Consider the following 20,710-nt stretch of genomic DNA (forward strand, 5'->3'; position numbering starts at 1 on the left):
GTGTGGTCGCCAGATAGCCCCTAGTCCAGGTCTCCCAGAGCCTTGCGTCCTTCCTCCAGCCAGGCATGCATGTAATGGCTGCCGGCGTCTCGAGAGAGGAAGGGGGGCGGGCCCTGGGCGTTCCTGGCCAAGGGCGGGAAGCCTGCTTCCCTCTGTGCCAAGTGAGAGGGCTGGAGCATGTAAATCAGGCTCCAGCCCTCGTCGCTGCTAGCGAACAGCGTCTCTCCCCTACCCTGAATGACAGGGTGGGGGCGGGAACGAATCGGAGCTGCCGGCGTCCTAGGCCCAAAAAGCCGGGGACTAAATTTATAACCGCCGCCGCCGTAAAAGCGCGGACGGCGGATCCCCGGCGCACCACAAGTCACAGCAGCGCCGCCCGGTCCAGAGGGGGTCGGCGCTGCGTTCCCATACACAAAAAAGTCCCCCAGTAATCTGTAGGGACACCAACTCCACGTTGCGGTCCCCGGCGCACTACAACACCCAGCCAGCCCGGAGTGTGTCTGTGCCTGCCGGGGACACAGAGTACCTGTATGATGCAGGGCCTGTCCCTGATCGTACTCCTGCTCCGAATCCATCAGGTTCTAATGGGTCTGTGGATGGAGCCCGGCGTCAGAGCTGAGAGGCCGGCAGGATCCCACTTCCACAGAGCCCTACAAGGGGATGTGGAAGGAAAACAGCATGTCAGGCTCCAGCCCTGTACCAGCAATAGGTACCTCAACCTTACAACACCATCCAGGGGTGAGAAGGGAGCATGCTGGGGACACTATATGTGTCCTCTTTTCTTCCATCCGAAATAGTCAGCAGCTACTGCTGACTAAAATCTGTGGAGCTATGCATGGAATGTCTGACCTCCTTCGCACACAAAGCTAAAACTGGAGAACCCGTGATACCACGGGGGGGGTATAGCCAGAGGGGGAGGGGCCTTGCACTTTTAATGTAGTGCTTTGTGTGGCCTCCAGAGGGCAGTAGCTATACCCCAATCGTCTGGGTCTCCCAATAGAGCGCTGAAGAAAAACCGCTCCCCAACCTGACAGGCTCGCGTCCGTGGTGACCACGGCCCAGGTTGGAGGTAGGAAGGATTTTCCCCGAGACAGAGATGTGGGTAGGAGCCACCACTGAAGTGATGTTTTGGTTGCAAGGGAAAGAGAGATGTTCTTGTCGAGGGAAGCCGAACTCTTGTCCCATTTGCGAAGAATGTCCCATTGGAGTGGCCGTAGATGGAATTGCGCGAACGGCACTGCTTCCATAGGTGCAACCATCTTCCCCAGGAAGTGCATGAGGCGCCTTAAGGGGTGTGACTGACTCCGAAGAAGTGATTGCACCCCCGCCTGCAGAGAAAGCTATTTGTCGCGCGGTAGCTTGACTAACGCTTGCTGGGTATGAAACTCCATCCCGAGGTAAGTCAGTGATTGGGTCGGCGTCAACTTGGATTTCGGGAAATTGACGATCCACCCGAACTGCTGGAGAGTCGCCAGAGTGACGGTAAGACTTCATTGACACGCCACCCGAGAAGGGGCCCTGACTAGGAGATTGTCCAAGTAGGGGGTCACCGAGTGGCCCTGTGAATGCAGGACCGCCACGACGGATGCCATGACTTTGGTGAAAACCCGTGGGGCTGTCGCCAGGCCGAAGGGCAATGCGACGAACTGGAGGTGTTCGTCCCCGATGGCGAACCGCAGGAAACGTTGATGTTCGGGTGCGATCGGCACATGGAGATAAGCATCCTTGATGTCGATCGATGCTAGGAAGTCTCCTTGTGACATCGAAGCGATGACTGAGCGGAGGGATTCCATCCGAAACCGTCTGGTTCTCACATGTCTGTTGAGCAGCTTGAGGTCCAGAACGGGACGGAATGACCCGTCCTTTTTTGGCACCACGAACAAGTTGGAGTAAAATCCGCGACCACGTTCCTGAAAGGGAACGGGAATCACAACTCCTTCCATCTTCAGAGCGTCCACTGCCTGAAAAAGTGCGTCGGCCTGTGCAGGGGGTGGGGAGGTTCTGAAGAAACGAGCCGCAGGACGAGAGCTGAACTCTATCCTGTAACCATGAGACAGAATGTCTCTCACCCATCGGTCTTGAACATGTGGCCACCAGGCGTCGCCAAAGCGGGAGAGCCTGCCACTGACCGAGGATGCGGTCAGGGGAGGCAGAAAGTCATGAGGAAGCCGTCTTGGAGGCAGTGCCTCCTGCGGCCTTTTGGGGGCGTGACTTGGACCGCCACGCATAGGAGTTCCTCTGGCCTTTCTCCGGCCGGTTGGACGAAGAGGCTTGGGGCTTGGCGGAGGGACGAAAGGACCGAAACCTCGATTGGATCTTTCTCTGGAGAGGTCTCTTAGGTTTGGACTGTGGTAAGGAGGAGTCCTTACCCGAGGATTCCTTAATAATCTCATCCAACCGTTCGCCAAACAAACGGTCGCCAGAAAAAGGCAAACCAGTTAAGAACCTTTTGGAAGCAGAGTCTGCTTTCCATTCGCGCAGCCACATGGCCCTGCGGACAGCCACAGAGTTAGCGGATGCCACGGCCGTACGGCTAGCGGAGTCCAGGACGGCGTTCAAGGCGTAGGACGAAAATGCTGATGCCTGAGAGGTCAAGGAAGAAACATGCGGAGCAGAATTCCGCGTGACAGCATTAATCTCAGACAGACATGCCGAGATTGCTTGAATAGCCCACACGGCCGCAAAGGCCAGGGCGAAAGATGCGCCCGTGGCCTCATAAATAGACTTCACCAAGAGCTCTATCTGTCTGTCAGTGGCATCCTTCAGGGATGAGCCATCGGCAACAGACACAACGGACCTAGCAGCCAATCTAGAGACTGGCGGATCCACCTTGGGTGAGTGTGCCCAGCCCTTAACGACTTCAGGTGGAAAGGGATAATGTGTGTCAGAGTGCCTTTTAGCAAAGCGCTTGTCCGGGACCGCTCTGGGCTTCTGGACAGCGTCCCTGAAGTTAGAGTGATCAAAAAACGTATTGCGCGTACGTTTGGGGAATCGAAATTGGTGTTTCTCCTGCTGAGAAGCCGACTCCTCTACAGGTGGAGGCGGGGGAGAGAGATCCAACACCTGGTTGATGGATGAGATAAGATCATTTACTAAGGCGTCCCCCTCAGGGGTATCAAGGTTGAGGGCGAAGTCAGGGTCAGAGCCCTGAGCTCCCACGTCCGCCTCGTCATCCTGAGAGTCCTCAAGCTGAGATCCAGAGCAGCGTGAGGAGGCCGGGGAAGAGTCCCAGCGAGGCCGCTTAGCTGGTCTGGGACTGCGATCCGGGCAGGAGTCCTCCGCCTGGGACCTAGGGGCTATCCTGGGAGCGCGCTGCGGCGCGGACCGTGAAGGCCCTGGAGGAGACAAACTAACAGGGGCCAGGGCCTGTGAAGAGCCCGGTCTGGACTGCAATGCCTCAAGGAGCTTAGATGACCATTTGTCCATAGACTGTGCAATGGATTGAGAAAGTGACAGAGTTTCTCAGCGAAAGAGGCCAATGACGGTGACTCTGTCCCTGCAGCCTGCTCAGGGGGAGCAGGGGGATCTACATGAGCCGAGAGGCCCACAAGTGCCCTAGGCTCCGGCTGAGCAAGCGTGGCAGGAGTCGAGCATTGATCACAGTGAGGGTAGGTGGATCCCGCAGGCAACATAGCCCCACAAGAGGTACAGGCTGCGAAAAAAACCTGTGCCTTAGGGGCTCTGCTCCTTGTGGACGACATGCTGTAAGCAATAAGTGTCCCTTAGGAGAGCGACCACTGACGGTATATGGGAAAAGGTTCTACAGCCGTTTCGAATATATATAAAATATATATAAAATATATATATATATATATATATATATATATATCACGGCACCCTAGGGGAACCAGCACCGGGTGACCGGTGTGGCTTACCAACCGCTGGTGTCCTCCAGATTCCCTGTCGTGGGTCCCCCGGAGCTGTAGAGCTGTGCAGCTGCAGCATACACTGGCAGAATGCCAAACATGGCCGCCGGAGCTCTCAAGGGGGGAGTGGAGCCATGGGCGGCGCCGGTAAAAGGCGGGAATCTGGAGGCCCCATAGTGGTCCATGAGAGGGGAGGGGAGACATGCAAAGATGCTCCAGCCCTCTGTCGGTAATCCCGCCCTTACCCCTGACAGGCAGGCCCGGGGGCGGGATTTTTCGCGACTAGGCCGCGATGAAGCCGGGGACTAAATTTAAGGCCGTGCCCGACAAGCAGGCACGGTCGGCGCGGAAGTCCGATGAAAAAACAACGGACGGCGCTACTGGGGAGAAAGGCGACCTCTCTCCCCGTACCGTCCCCACATGGGGACACAGAGTACCTTCAAGGTTGCAGGGCCCGGTCCCTGGGGATGAAAACGCTCCGGTCCAGCAGGTTCCACCAGGGGCTGCGGATGGAGCACGGTCTCAGCAGGTGAATGACCGGTGAGGCTCCCACTTCTCCCAGAGCCGCATAAGGGATGGTGAAGGAGACGGCATGTGGCTCCAGCCTTTGTACCCGCCAAGGGTACCTCAACCTTAACAACACCGCCGACATAGTGGGGTGAGAAGGGAGCATGCCGGGGACCCCATAGGGGACCTCTTTTCTTCCATCCGTCATACTATGTATGAGAAATCTTTTTTTTTTTTTTCTTTTCTATGAGTGGATGTGTGCCTCCTTCCACACAAAGCATAAAACTGAGGAGCCCGTGGTCCACGGGAGGGTGTATAGGCAGAGGGGAGGGGTTACACTTTTTAAAGTGTAATACTTTGTGTGGCCTCTAGAGGCAGAAGCTATACACCAATTGTCTGGGTCTCCCAATGGAGCGACAAAGAAATTGGGTTTAGGGCTACAGTTTGGGCACTCGGCCTGTAAAAGGTTCGCCATGACTGGTATAGGACTAGACCAGCCTATGCATCTCAGATAGGCAAAGCCATTTAAATGAATGTGCTATTTAAAAGGATACATTCAGCTTGGGGTTCCTGTAATACATGTATTTGTGAAACTGGCCTTAGGTAGGTAGGGTGTTTGTCACCTTAAACTTCTTAGGGTACTTTCACACTTGCGTTCAGCGCAGTCCGTCACTATGGAGAATAGCGCAGTCCGTTAACGCACTGCGCTATTCTTCATAGACTTGTATGATGACGCACTTGTCAGCGTTGCATCCGCTGGACGACGCAGCGTCGTTATTTTGACGTGTCGGGCGGAAGGAACGCAGCATGTAACATTTTTTTGAGCAGCACAATCCGTAGGATTTCACTGCGCATGCAAACTTTATTTGGTCTCTCGGTGGCCGAACGTTCAGCTGAGCGCCCGGCCGCCGGCATGTGAGCGCTCAGCTGAACGCCCGGCAGCCGGCTTTTGAGAGAGATCAGCTGAGCAGCCGGCTTTTGAGAGCAATCAGCTGAGCGCCTGGCCGCCGGCTTTTGAGAGCGCTCAGCTGAGCGCCCGGCCGCCGGCATGTGAGCGATCAGCTGATCGTTCACAATAGACTGCTGCCGGTAAAACTGTAAAGAAGAAAAAAAAAATTAAAAAAAAAAAAAAGCTTTCTGTTTTGTACGATCCGTTGCATCCGTTGTGCAATTATATGCAACGCATCCGTTGCATCCGTCACACGACGCAATGCAACGGATGCCGTTCAACGCAAGTGTGAAACTTTAGCCTTATTGGTCTTTAAAAATAAAAAAAATAAAAAAAGGTTCCATAAAAACATGTCAAAATGAAAACTTGCCCACAAAAATGTGTAGATATCTCTATTTAGTTAGATATACAGTGCCTTGAAAAAGTATAAGAAGTATTCATACACCATGAACATTCACATATACATAAGTTATCCATAAATACAAATGCACATCACAATTTTCAGGATTATATTTTTAAAATACGTACAAAACCATGTATCCTTTCCTTTACTCTTCACAAATACTTACTTTGTTATAGCACATAATTTCCAATAAAATACAATGTCGCAAAATTTCTGCACTACTCGGCGGTGTTATGGCACTCCCACCAGCTAAAGTAGTAAAATATATATGCCAGTGCATGGGATGATGGATAGCTGTAAGTGAGGCCTAAGGCTGTGTGCGCACGTGTGCTATTTTCATGCTTTTACGCTGCAATCTGCACCGCAGCATAAAAGCATGCGTCCTGCGTCCACAGCACAATCTATGAAGATTGTGCAAATTCCATCTGCACATTGGGTTTTAGAACGCAGCGTTTCGGCTGCTGAAATATTTTGCCAAAACGCTGCGTTCTAAAAAGCAGTATGTCACATCTTTTGTGCGTTCTGGATGCTTTTCCCACTCTGTCTATGGCAGAGCAAGCATCCAGAGCGCATGAATTCTGCATGCACAATGCTTTCAAAACGCAGCTTTTTGGCTGTGTTTTGAAATGCACATGCAGTGACTTAAATGCTGCGGAATAGAACGCAGATGTGCGCACATACCCTAATGCATTTTGGGCAAATACCTTCATAAAAAGGGTGGTTCACCCATATTTTTTTATTTTCTAGATCGATATATTGAGAAACAATGTTTCTCTCAAATACCTTATGTTGGCAATAGTGCCTGTGAGTGGCGCTATTGCAGACCGCTGTTCCCCGCTCCATGACCTCGAGGATCCGGTGACGTCACATCAAGTTCCTGACACCGCGGCCGGTCGCAGTGTATGTGAATGATGGGCTGTGGGCGGTGTTTCACCGCTCGTCACAGCCCATCTGCTCCCTCCTACCTCGTAGCAGAGCATTGCAAGCAGGAGACGTGCAGGGCTGTGACAAGCGGTGAAACACTGCCCACAGCTCAGTGACTCAGGAAGACTGGGGCCGGCCGCAGGGATGTGACGTGAGCAGGAACTTGACGTGACGTCACCGGATCCCCGAGGTCATGGAGCCTGGGGTCAGGCATGGGGAACAGCGGTCTGCTATAGCATCACTCATAGGCACTATTGAAAACGCAAGGTATTTGAGAGAAACGGTGTTTCTCAATATAATATTGATATAAAAAATATGGGTGAACCACCCCTTTAAGCAAAATGCCAGTCTTAATGAACTGGGGCCCTAAGCATATGTGAGGGAGGCGTCACTAAGATGGTCTGTACCTGATGCAATAACCAGGTCGGCATCCAGGTGTAGAAGTTGTTGTTCTGTGACAGATTCCCAGTCCAGCTCAGTTACTGATAGCTCAGTCTTTTGGTTTTCGCTGGTAACCGAATGCCCTTCGCTGAGGAGGAAGCCATTGAGATGAATGTTTTCTTTGAGCTGCTGAAGGACTTTCTGGTGACAGTCGCTGAACGTGTATTTCTTAGGAGAACAGCTCTTGCATATGACCAATCCGGTCAGGCCAACTCCACTCCCGAGTTCTAGAATCGTTCTCAAAACGTAGGCAACAAAGTTAAAATGCGATCACTCCACACTTAGGATATGTCATAGCTTTTTTTATATAAGAATATACAGCACGTGGAGATATAGGACGCAGGATGGCTTTGCCAAACCATACCCCAATAGGCATTAACTTGCCAAATGGTATCATCAATAATACATGGGCATAATCATTTGAGATAATCATTTACATGCAACTGAAACTGACCTATAGGGGAGATGTACATAATTGAGCCAGAGGGGAGGTTTTAGCTGAGCTGACTGATTTCTTTGGGATTGGCTGTGATGAAATATGGATAAAGGCCACTAAACAGTAGATGTCTGTGTAAAGCAGGATCGGGCATGTTAGATTGCTAATAAACATGCACAGCCAGCCAACGCTGAGCATGCAAGGTTTCCCCAAAATTGCAAAAGGGGTCCAATTACGATCCTGAGAATGGGGCTCTCCAGAGCACAGTTTTGAGTGGAGGGATACTTGATAACTCTCCGAACACTGAGGGTCTGACTAGTGGGACCTCCATCAATTTTGAGAATCACATAGATTTTTTTTAAAACAAATGTTCTCTATTTGGATTTAATGAGAACTTTTCACCAAAATGTTCATGTTGAACAGTAACAGTAGCTGCCAAAGCAGAATAACTTTTTTTTTTTTATTTTATCTCTCCATTATTATTTTATTTTGTTATTATCATTATTTTACATATTAGCTAAGTATTTGGCACCTAATGTGCTAACTTTTTAAGCCCAAGTGGGTGTTACCAGTTATTACTGGGGGTGTGTACTACTTCCCTGCTATGATGCTGACCAATCTTAAGCATTCACCAACACTCAAGGGGGAAAAAACACCCCCCACCACAGCTCAGAGAAGATTTCATAGTGTGTGAGATGTATGATGTCAGACAGCCCTTATTTCCTGGTCTCACCTCCTGCACGACTCAGGGAGGTGATGGGGGGACAGCACAGCAGAGTTTAGCTATGTCACATTACAAACAAACCCCTCTATCAGTTCTGACTATTGAGGGAAAGAACATTCCCCACCATAGCTTAGAGCAGATTTCTCAGTGTGTGAGATGTATAATGTCAGACAACACTGATCTCCTAGTCTCACCTCCTGCATGAGTCAGGGAACTGACTCTGTAGTTTTGACTACTGAGGTTGTCAGTAATCACACTTGTAACTGCTGTGCTGAAACAACTTGTAATTGCTTAGCAGTGAGATCATGGCTGTCATTACATCTCACAGGAGTAGCCTGCCTGTTCTGGACCATGTGTGAGATGTAATGAAATACTGCACCAAACTCACTGTAGAACAAGTACAATGGAGAACAGCAGATAAAAGTATGATTACTGACACATCTCTAGACAGGAAGTGGGGGGAGGGGCAGTACAGCAGATCTGACAGTGCTCTGAGAGGAGGAGAGTGGATAGAAGGGTTTGTATTGTGACATTGACACACTTAAACTCAGCTGTGCTCATACAGTCTCATGCAGGAGGTTAGACCAGGGGATCAGGACTGCATCATTACATCTCACACGGAGAAACCTACTCTAGTCTAGGATGACATGTTCTTCTTTCCTTTGAGTGTTGCTGCCTGCTTCTGATATATAGTCAGCATCATATAGGGAAAAGTACATGCCCCAGTGAAAATATCTAACACCGATTTAGACTTAAAATATTTTTAACTCATTAAGTGCCAAATACTTTGATTGCCAATATCTCTGCAACAGAGTCAAAATTAATAAAAAAAAAAAAAAGTTTTACTTGGCTCTGCAGCCACTATTACATCCTGTATCTACAGAAGTTCAACATGAAAATTTTTATGAAAAGCTACTATAGTAAATGTGGTATCAAGTCACAATATTTTTATAGCTGGAGAAGAGAGAGCCTATCCAGATAACGTTTAGCTTAGGCCTAGAGATATTTCAACCCTGTAGAATAAAAAAGAAGCTCCTACAGAATTTCACAAATCTCTGAGAGTTTCTCCACCATTTGGTCTAATGGCTTCAATCACTGCAAATTCAGTTGCAGGATTTAGGCAATGGACATTTATTTAAAACTAAATTAATATAATATAATATATCTAAACAAACTTTTCTTACCGATTGTTGAAGAGTTCATTATTTTCCATTGCCCATTCAGCTAAGGAAAGAGCAGCTTCCCATGTCACTAGGCCTGTGGTTCCTCCGGAGATCATTGCCACATTTTCAGATAATGTTATGAGGTCCCCTGTAGGCTGCAAAACAACTTTTATTACACGGGAAAGGTATTCAATGATCTGAAGCACAGGCTAAAATATGTAACATAAATAGTCACAATTGTAACCACAATTTATACAAATATATTGGCATTAAAATGAACCTGACAGCAGATATCTGCTTCCCTATACATGGATAACTTGTATCAGGCACTAGCTGTATGATTTCAGCTATGACTGACATTATCTTCTTACTAGAAATAGGCTTGGTGCTATCGCATCGGGAGTGCGATGAAATGAAGATCTGTCTATGGTTAGTGGTGCTGACAGGAGCAGTGGACATGTGTCACACTGATTGCGCTTTCCAATATATCTGTTGTATGTCACCCCTCTGCATTTGTGTATTGTATGTGTTGCGTCACTTGACCTTTCACCCCTGTGCACTGTCTCTTCCTTGTTGTGTGCTGTATATTGGTATCTGGTGTTGTGTTTCTTGAGCTGTGTTCACTATGTGGTGTCTCCCCTGTGTGCTGTATATGTTTACACTATGTGGTTTCTTGTAAGCTGATTGTCCACGGAAATTTTTTTGGGGCTAATTAAATGTATTTTTATTGAAAATAAACATAATGTGTGTATATTTTTTTCTCTATCTTTCCCTAACACACACAGCTCTGCTATAGACTCAGCTCTAACACACACAACTCTGCTATACACTCAGCTCTAACACACACACACAGCACTGAACTGTCTAGAATGGAGGCTACAGGGAGATCCTCAAAAATCCACTCCAATCTAGAAGCAACTATGTGCTTACAGGACCTGTGTGAGGTCACTGTCATGTGATCAGTCACATGATCAGAAGCTGCTGCTCCAGGGGACTCTGCTCTGTGTCTGCAGGACTCTGCTGTGCGGGAGTATGAAGCGGAGCCGGGGTTGTAATGTGCGGGGGACAGAACCGCGTGTGTAATGTGCAGGGGAGTGGAGCCGCGTGTGTAATATGCGGGTGGCAGAGCCGCGTGTGTAATGTGGGGAGGAGCAGAGCCGCGTGTGTAATGTGCGGGGTGGCAGAGCCGCATGTGTAATGTGGGGGAGCAGAGCCGCGTGTGTAATGTGCGGGGGGGGGGGGGGGGGGGGGGCAGAGCTACATGTGTAATGTGCGGGGTGGCAGAGCCGCATGTGTAATGTGCGGGGTGGCAGAGCCGCGTGTGTAATGTGGGGAGGGGGGGCGGAGCCGCGTGTGGAAGCTGCGGGTGATGTGTATGTCAGTTGCACAGGCGCAGTGGCGCGGTGCATGCAGGAATACGGTTACAGAAACTGGAGATTATGTATGTAGATACACACAAGCAGGAAAAGACCTGATACTCCATGGAAGCGGGATCGGATGCGGTGAAGGAGACCCGCCATTCTGACTAGTTTTCTGTGCGGCTTGGTCCTTGGATGATATGACTGATTCCCATCAAAAGGCCCAGCCTCAAGACTGAAAACAAAGGTCTGCACTAGTTTTATCTAAGCATATAAACTTTTTTTTTTTTTAAAGATAAATACATGGTTTTATTTTAAGAAAACCAATTTAGTGATGCACATTGCATCATTTAAAACACATTGGGGGTGGTTTGAATATAAAAAAAAAAACAAAAAAAAACCAACTTCATGACAGGTTCCCTTTAAAGAAAACCCCTTTACATTTCATTATGCTGTCAATAATGGTACCACATGGAAGAGAAATGTCCAAGACCTGAGAAAAATAATTTCTTTTCACAAAAAAGATGAAAGCTACAAGAAGATCAGCAAAGCTTTACTTATCAATCCGAATACTGTAGCAAAAAGTGATACACAAGTTAGGATAGAACTGCAACCATCTCACTGCGACGCCCAGACCGACCACGGAAGTTGACATCTTAACAAGAGTGACATTTGATAACGAGGGTTGAAAAAAATTGACATGCAAGTTTATGCAGTTAACAAAAGAAGTAGAAAGCCAAACCAGGGTGAGTATTACCCAAAACACAATACAGCGTACACTGCAGAGGAATGGCATTCATGGGTGTCATCCAGAACGGAAAGGTACCCTAAAAGCTCATGCACAAAAAAAGCCTGCCTACAATTTGACAAACTGTTCTATGAAACTCAATCTTGTCAAAATTTTGGAAATTGTTTTTGTGCTCAATGAGATATTAATTAACATCTTACTTTTCAAAGGGGGTGTACTCATTTATGCTGAGCCCTGTACATGGCTGTTGGTGGATTGGACAGTTTGTATCTGCTATCAGGTTCCCTTTGAGTGATCTGAGATGCCACTTTATAGCCCGGAGTCCTATGTAGTTGTATTTTCAGGTTTGGAAAGCATGTAAGGATATCTTTTAATTGTTGAAAGTCACAACAGGAAGATTCTTTTCCTTCACGTCATTCCCACAATGTGGAAAAAGAGAATTTTGTTACTTACCGTAAATTCTTTTTCTTATAGTTCCGTATTGGGAGACCCAGACCATGGGTGTTTAGCTTCTGCCTCCGGAGGACACACAAAGTACTACACTTAAAAGTGTAGCTTCTCCCTCTGAGCTTATACACCCCCTGGTAGCCAGTCCTAGCCAGTTTAGTGCAAAAGCTGAAGGAGAATAGCCACCCACAAGTAGAACCGAGTAAGAACCGGAACAACCGGAGACTCTGTCCACGACAACAGCCGGTGATAACACACGGAACAAGAAAATTGCCAACAGGCAACAGGGAGGGAGCTGGGTCTCCCAATACGGAACTATAAGAAAAAGAATTTACGGTAAGTAACAAAATTCTCTTTTTCTTTATCGTTCCTTTGGGAGACCCAGACCATGGGACGTTCCAAAGCTGTCCCTGGGTGGGAATAAACAGAAAAAACTAAGACGTAGGCGGAGCCTAACTTCACAAGTGGGCGACAGCCGCCTGAAGGATGCGTCTGCCCAAGCTCGCATCTGCCGAAGCATGAGCATGCACTTGGTAGTGCTTCGAAAAGGTATGCAGGCTAGTCCAAGTGGCAGCCTGACAGACTTGTTGAGCCGTAGCCTGGTGCCTAAATGCCCAAGAGGCACCGACAGCTCTGGTGGAGTGTGCTTTGATCCCCGGCGGGGGAGGCACCTGAGTACTCTGGTAGGCGTCCGACATGGTCGATCTAATCCAACGGGCCAAGGTCGGCTTAGAAGCAGAGAGACCCTTGCGCCGCCCTGTGGTTGGCACAAAAAGAGAGGTGCACCGCCTAAGCGCAGCGGTGCGAGACACATAGATCCGGAGAGCACGCACGCAGATCTAGAGTATGCAGCGCTTTCTCAAAGCGTTGAACAGGGGCCGGACAGAAGGAAGGCAAGGAAATATCCTGGTTAAGGTGGAAGGGAGAGACCACCTTAGGAAGAAAGTCCGGGGTCGGACGGAGAACTACCTTGTCTTGGTGAAAAACCAAAAAAGGTGACTCCGAGGAGAGCGCAGCCAAATCAGAGACTCTCCTGAGAGAAGTTATGGCAACTAGAAAAGCCACCTTTTGAGAAAGACGATACAAAGAAACCTCCCTAAGGGGCTCGAAAAGGGGTTTCTGCAATACCATGAGGACCAAGTTAAGGTCCCAGGGATCCAAGGGCCGCCGATAAGGCGGAATGATGTGAGACGCACCTTGCATGAAGGTGCGGACCTGAGCAAGCCGGGCGAGACGCCGCTGGAACAGCACTGATAGAGCTGAGACTTGTCCCTTAAGAGAGTTGAGGGACAGTCCTAGCTGCAGACCGGACTGTAAAAAAGACAGAAGGGTCGGCAACGAGAATGGCCAAGGAGAATGGCCGGAAGAGCGACACCAGGACAGGAAAATTTTCCAAGTCCTGTGATAGATCTTGACGGAGGAAGACTTACGGGCCCGAGTCATAGTGGAGATGACTTCAGGAGGAATACCAGAAGCCGTCAAAATCCAGGACTCAAGAGCCACGCCGTCAATTTGAGTGCCGCAGAATTCGGGCGGAAAAAACGGACCTTGCGAGAGCAGGTCTGGACGGTCCGGAAGATGCCACGGCATCTCCACGGACAGTTGGAGCAGGTCCAGATACCAAGCTCGCCTGGGCCAGTCCGGTGCAATGAGGATGACTCGACGGCCCTCCATTCTGATCTTGCGCAGGACTCTGGGCAAGAGAGCTAGAGGGGGAAACACGTAGGACAGACGAAACTGGGACCAGTCTTGAACCAGAGCGTCCGTGGCAAAGGCCTGAGGATCGTGGGAGCGAGCCACGTAAACCGGAACCTTGTTGTTGTGACGGGATGCCATTGGGTCCACGTCCGGAGTGCCCCACTTGCGGCAGATTGACTGAAACACTGCCGGGTGCAGGGACCACTCGCCACCGTCCACGGATTGACGGCTGACATAATCTGCCTCCCAGTTTTCTACGCCAGGGATGTGGACTGCGGATATGGTGGACTTGGAGTCCTCCGCCCATTGAAGAATGCGTTGGACCTCCAACATTGCCAGGCGGCTGCGTGTCCCGCCTTGGTGATTGATGTAGGCAACCGCTGTCGCATTGTCTGACTGGACTCGAATGTGCCTGCCTGCCAACAGGTGGTGAAAGGCTAGGAGAGCTAGAAGCACAGCTCTGGTTTCCAGCACATTGATTGAAAGGGCTGACTCGGACGGAGTCCAAGTGCCCTGTGCTCTGTGGTGGAGATGTACCGCTCCCCAGCCGGATAGGCTGGCATCCGTGGTGAGAATCACCCAGGACGGAGTCAGGAAGGAGCGCCCTTGGGACAGGGAGAGGGGTCGAAGCCACCACTGAAGAGAGCTCCTGGTCCGTGGCGACAGAGCCACTAACCTCTGTAAGGAGGAAGGACGCTTGTCCCAACAGCGGAGAATGTCCAGCTGCAGAGGACGCAGATGGAACTGGGCAAAGGGAACCGCCTCCATGGAGGCCACCATTTGACCCAGCACCTGCATCAGACGCCTGAGGGTATAACGGCGGGGCCTCAGGAGAGAGCGCACCGCCAACCGGAGTGACAGCTGTTTGTCTAAGGGCAACTTCACAAGTGCTGGCAAAGTCTCGAACTGCATCCCTAGGTACGTGAGACTCTGGGTCGGAGTCAGAGTGGATTTGGGAAGATTGACAATCCACCCGAATTGGGCTAGGGTGGCGAGAGTGGCGAAACACTCCGCTGACAGTCTGCGCTGGATGTACCCTTGACCAGAAGGTCGTCCAGATAAGGAAGCACTGCTAACCCCTGGAGGTGCAGGACCGCAATCACTGCCGCCATGACCTTGGTGAATACCCGAGGGGCCGTGGCTAACCCGAAGGGGAGAGCCACGAATTGGAAATGATCCTCTCCTATCGCAAAACGTAACCAACGCTGATGTGACACTGCGATTGGCACATGTAGATAGGCATCTCTGATGTCGATGGACGCCAGGAACTCCCCTTGGGTCATAGAGGCAATGACTGATCGCAGAGACTCCATGCGAAAATGCCGCACCCGGACATGCTTGTTGAGAAGCTTGAGATCCAGGATGGGCCGGGAGGTACCGTCCTTTTTTGGAACTAGGAAGAGATTTGAGTAAAAACCTCTGAACCGTTCCTGAGCGGGAACTGGGACAATCACTCCGTTTGCCTGCAAGGACGCCACGGCCTGCGAGAAGGCGGCGGCCTTGGAGCAGGGGGGAGTTGAGAGAAAAAATCTGTTTGGAGGGCTGGAAGAGAATTCTATCCTTTAGCCGTGAGATATGATGTCTCTCACCCACTGATCGGAGACTTGCTTTAACCAAGCGTCGCCAAAGTGGGAGAGCTTGCCACCGACTAAGGACGTGGCTGGAGCGGGCCGAGAGTCATGAGGAAGCTGCCTTAGTGGCAGAACCTCCTGCGGTCTTCTGCGAACGCGCTTTTGGGCGCCAGTTGGATTTCTGATCCTTGGCTGAGTTAGCGGACGAGGCGGAAGGCTTAGAGGATGACCAGTTGGAGGAACGAAAGGAACGAAACCTCGATTGATTCCTACCCTGGGCGGGTTTCCTGGTCTTGGTTTGTGGCATGGAAGTACTCTTCCCGCCAGTAGCTTCTTTAATGATTTCATCCAGCTGTTCACCAAACAGCCGTGAACCAGCAAAAGGGAGCCCAGCAAGAAACTTCTTGGAAGAAGCATCTGCCTTCCACTCTCGAAGCCACAAAATCCTGCGGATAACAAGAGAATTAGCTGAAGCCACCGCAGTGCGGTGAGCAGCCTCTAGCATGGCAGACATGGCATAGGATGAAAAAGCTGAAGCCTGAGCAGTTAAGGTAACCATCTCAGGCATAGATTCCTTGGTGAGGGAATGCATCTCCTCTAGAGAAGCAGAGATGGCTTTGAGAGCCCACACTGCTGCAAAAGTCAGGGAAAACGCGGCCCCCGCAGCTTCATACACAGATTTGGCCAGAAGGTCAATCTGACGGTCAGTGGAATCCTTAAGTGAGGTGCCGTCAGCCACCGACACAACGGTCCGGGCTGATAGCCTAGACACCGGAAGGTCTACCTTTGGGGAGTGAGACCACTCCTTGACCACCTCAGGTGGAAATGGAAACCGGTCATCAGAACCACGCTTTGGAAAGCGTTTGTCAGGGCAGGCCCTGGGTTTGGTCACAGCGGACTGAAAACTGGAGTGGTTAAAGAACACACTCTTCACTCTCTTAGGCGAGGTAAACTGATGTTTTTCTGCCAAAGAGAGTTGCTCCTCTGACACTGGCGGATTGAGATCCAGCACAGAATTAATAGAAGCAATCAAATCACTAAGATCTGAGTCACCCTCAGAGAAATCGATGGGATACATAGCCTCCGAGCCCCCAGTGAGGGCATCCTCCTCATCTTGAGAGTCAGCTCTTGAGACAGAGCCGTGGGATGGGGAGGGGGAGGAAACCCTGCGCCTTCTCTTAGAAGGACGGGGTCTGGGATCAGATGATGAATCCTCCGTGAGCTCCGAGGGACGGAGGTGAGAGGATAGGAGTCCTCTGTCAAGAGTATTAGAGGCACCCTGTGAGGGGTGCTGATGCATATTCATCAAAGTCCTGGACAAAAGCCCCATGGACTCAGCAAATAACTGGGATATGGACCTAGAAAAGGACTCTACCCAGGCCGGGGGTTCAATCACAGGTGCAGCAGCAGCCTGAGAGACCACTGGGGGTGAGACTCCAGGCTGTGGCACCGCCAAGTTAGAGCAGACATCACAATGTGGATAGGTGCTCGGCTCAGGCAGCAGGAGCTTACATGCAGTGCATGTAGAATAAAGCTTTGGAGCCTTGCTCCTTGTGTGAGACATGCTGCTGGAGTGGGGGCTTTGCAGAGAATGAACCCCAGGGAGAATATACAGAGGTCCACAACCGGAGACCGGCTGTGGCTTACCAGACCGCTGAGCGCGGTGTTGTGTGCCCTCCAGATCCCGAAGCCCGGTCCCCCGGTCGCAGCACCTCAGCAGAGATGCAGAATGTCCCAGAGCAGAGTGAACTCTGCCTGAGAAGAGGGCGTTCCTATAAAAGAGCAGGAACTGGAGGGCTATAGAGACCTGCAGGGAAGGAGGGACGCCCCAGCAGTGGGGAGTGTCCCTCCCCTGTGTAGAACGGCCGCCGGGAGGAGCCGAACCTGTCCCTCTGCATGAGTGACATGCGAGGGCAGGAAAATGAAACTAGGCCTGCGGCGAAGCCAGGGCCTAAATTTAAGCGGCGAGGCCGACAAGCAGGCACCATTGGCGCGGTTCTCAGGCAAAAGCTAGAGAACCCGCCGGAAAAGTTAAAACAATCACATACAGCATACTCTCCCCTTACAATAAAGAACCGGGACCCCAACATAAACGTATCAGGTACTTAGCTGCTGAGACGCAGGGCCATGTCCCTGGGGATGAGTACTCCGGTCCAACAGAATCCTCAAGGGGCTGTGGATGGAGACCGGACTCCTGCCAGGCATGGAGACCATGCTGGCTCCCACTTCAAGCCAGAGCCCAGAAGGGATGGTGAAGGAGCGCGGCATGTAAGGCTGCAGCCTTGTAAATCAACCTTAACAACACCGGCGACACAGTGGGGTGAGAAGGGACATGCCGGGGGTCCAGACATGGACACGCTTTTCTTCAAACTCTTTCCAAAAGTCAAACAAATCAGATGAGAATGCATGTGTGGATGTATGCCTCCTGACACAAAGCAATAAACTGGCTAGGACTGGCTACCAGGGGGTGTATAAGCTCAGAGGGAGGAGCTACACTTTTAAGTGTAGTACTTTGTGTGTCCTCCGGAGGCAGAAGCTAAACACCCATGGTCTGGGTCTCCCAAAGGAACGATAAAGAAAGGCTGATTAATTAGACTGCACTGCAGCCGTGTCATTATGTTACGGAGAATGAAGCAGACGAGCATTGACTGCTTTCTTTTAATTCTCTTTACATGTGTACAGAAAAGCAGTGTTCAGCATGCTGAAGGTAATTCTCATTAAAGCGCACCAATCACCAGGATTTTCGTATATAAGCTAAAGCCAGTGCTATGCAATCAGGCTGATTCTCCACATACCTTTAGTGGTCAGATCAGATGTTTTATGTTTTGAAACCCAAGAAAGTAAAGTTTATAAAATCTGCAGCTTCTTGAGTGACAGCAGCTGAGGATCAGATAATATCTGGGGGGTATTCATAGTTATCCCCTCCCCCTATTAGAATTAGCATAAGTATTATACAAACGATTCACTTTTTCCCTTGCAGGACCTGTGTGAGGTCATACCCATGTGACTAGAAGGGGCGGGGCCTCAGCCAAAAGAAATATGTTGCTTTGTGGTATCAGCGTTGTTGATTATGGGCGTAGGGAGCAGTAAATATTCATTTCCTTAAATAGAGGGCACACATGATCACCCAGCCGCTGGCCTACTACAGCTGCTGGATGATTACGTGTGCCCACTGTTTAAGGAAATCAATTTTCACTGGCCCATAATCCTGCCCACCTCTCAATGACAGTTTCAGTGCAGAGGACTTGGTAGAACTATGGGAGAGGGGAGTAGTGAATATCCATCTCCTTAAACAGAAGCACACGTGTTCTCCCCAGCACACGTTTTCTCCTGCTTCCTGTGACCTTGCACCAATGCAATTTGCAGTGCAGGGACCCGACAGGTCTCTGTGCTGCAATGCAAGCCTGTGTACATCGAGCTCTATTTTTAGGTTATGCTGTGGGTGATGAAACACTGCCCACAGCATAGTCAATCAGGGTGAGTGGCCACACAATAGGATGAAGTCACGTCATCTTCTAAAGCCCAGAAGTTGAAGTGAAATCACCGGATACCGGTGGCTCCGACAGCAAGTGGTCAAGTTATCGCCACTGAGCTACAGAGAGAAATTCGCTCAGTGCCAAAATTGATTAAAGAAGGTATTTCACAGCACACTTAATTTATTGATCACACTAGATAGGCAAATTATATAAATTAGTGGCCAATGTCTTAAACAGGAGTTCCAATTTCCAATGCAGAAATGTCTGTGACTGTAATCCATCCCACATATCTGAACTGGTTAATACAATGCCAAGCTACAGAAACAAACTGATTCAGATTTATGGATCCATTTATCAGTTGCAAAAATATCTATGATCAATCTCAATGTTGCCTCCTAAACATGATAAAAGGTTTTGTACAAAGGCATATAACATCCTGTAGCTTCATACTATGTAGCTGTGGGCAATTCATGGCTCCTAAATTACAAAGAAATCTCCTTAGAGAAACTGTCACTTCTCAAACCCCTTCTAAACTACAGTAATTAGACTAAAACACTTAAACTCCAAATCTGTCATTTTTTATGTTTCTACTCACTTGTAACTCCCACTCTGCTAGTGCAAACGAGTGACGTACGGCGAGGGCTCCTAGGTCTCGTTCATCAGTGTGCACTGCACGACCCGACTGCAGGGGCACAGGGGGAACAGCAAGTGAGTAGAAACATAAAGACAGATTCGGAATCCGCATCTTTATATTTCCTGATTATTAGCATTTACGGGAAGGTTGGAAAAGACAATACTTTTCATATTGAATCCAATACAAAGTGGCAAAATTCTGTTGGATGGACATGGAATCTGGCAGATATAATAATATGAAATCATGGGCATTCACAAGTGCAGAATGGTACTCTATACGTTAGTGGTGCAAAATCATATGAGCTCTTAGACCCGGGGTCTCAAACTAGGCTGGGTATATGGGCCACATATAGAAAAAAAAGAGAATTTTGTTTACTTACCGTAAATTCTTTTTCTTATAGTTCCGTATTGGGAGACCCAGACATTGGGTGTATAGCTTCTGCCTCCGGAGGACAGACAAAGTACTACACTAAAAAGTGTAGCTCCTCCCTCTGAGCATATACACCCCCTGGATACCAGATCTAGCCAGTTTAGTGCAAAAGCTGAAGGAGAATAGCCACCCACAAGTAAAGAAAAAGGAAGGACCGGAACAACCGGAGCCTCTGTCTACAACAACAGCCGGTGATAACACACAGAACAAGAAACTGCCAACAGGCAACAGGGAGGGTGCTGGGTCTCCCAATACGGAACTATAAGAAAAAGAATTTACGGTAAGTAAACAAAATTCTCTTTTTCTTTATCGTTCCTATGGGAGACCCAGACATTGGGACGTCTCAAAGCAGTCCATGGGTGGGAATAAACAGAAACCTGAGAAGTAGGCGGAACTTAACTTCACAAATGGGCGACAGCCGCCTGAAAGATGCGTCTGCCCAAGCTCGCATCTGCCGAAGCATGAGCATGCACTTGGTAGTGCTTTGAAAAGGTATGCAGACTAGTCCAAGTGGCAGCCTGACAGACCTGCTGAGCCGTAGCCTGGTGCCTGAAAGCCCAAGAGGCACCGACAGCTCTGGTCGAGTGTGCCATGATCCCCGGCGGGGGAGGCACCTGAGTACACTGGTAGGCATCGGAAATGGCCGACCTAATCCAACGAGCTAAGGTCGGCTTAGAAGCAGAGAGGCCCTTACGCCGACCTGTGGTTAGCACAAAAAGAGAGGTGCACCGCCTAAGAACAGCGGTGCGAGACACATAGATCCGGAGCGCCCGCACCAGATCCAGAGTATTCAACGCTTTTTCAAAGCGATGAACAGGAGCCGGACAAAAGGAAGGCAGGGAAATGTCCTGGTTAAGGTGGAAAGGAGAAACCACCTTAGGGAGAAAGTCCGAAGTCGGGCGGAGAACCACCTTGTCTGGATGAAAAACCAAAAAA

The 20,710-nt window shown here is 49.7% G+C and overlaps 1 protein-coding gene across 3 annotated transcripts in view; it reads right to left on the minus strand.

Annotated features, from left to right (window-relative positions):
- Positions 1-20,710, minus strand: part of EEF2KMT (eukaryotic elongation factor 2 lysine methyltransferase) — a 114,733-nt gene that overhangs the window by 18,858 nt on the left and 75,165 nt on the right. For all 3 annotated transcript variants that reach the window (XM_075317882.1, XM_075317880.1, XM_075317881.1), the window contains 2 exons: positions 9,435-9,568; positions 7,057-7,328 (listed from right to left, as the gene is read on the minus strand). In XM_075317882.1, coding sequence (XP_075173997.1) covers positions 7,057-7,328; positions 9,435-9,568 — 406 coding nt within the window. The remainder of the gene's footprint in view (positions 1-7,056; positions 7,329-9,434; positions 9,569-20,710) is intronic.

This window comes from Anomaloglossus baeobatrachus, chromosome 7 (assembly GCF_048569485.1).
Source record: "Anomaloglossus baeobatrachus isolate aAnoBae1 chromosome 7, aAnoBae1.hap1, whole genome shotgun sequence".
Taxonomy (NCBI): domain Eukaryota; kingdom Metazoa; phylum Chordata; class Amphibia; order Anura; family Aromobatidae; genus Anomaloglossus; species Anomaloglossus baeobatrachus.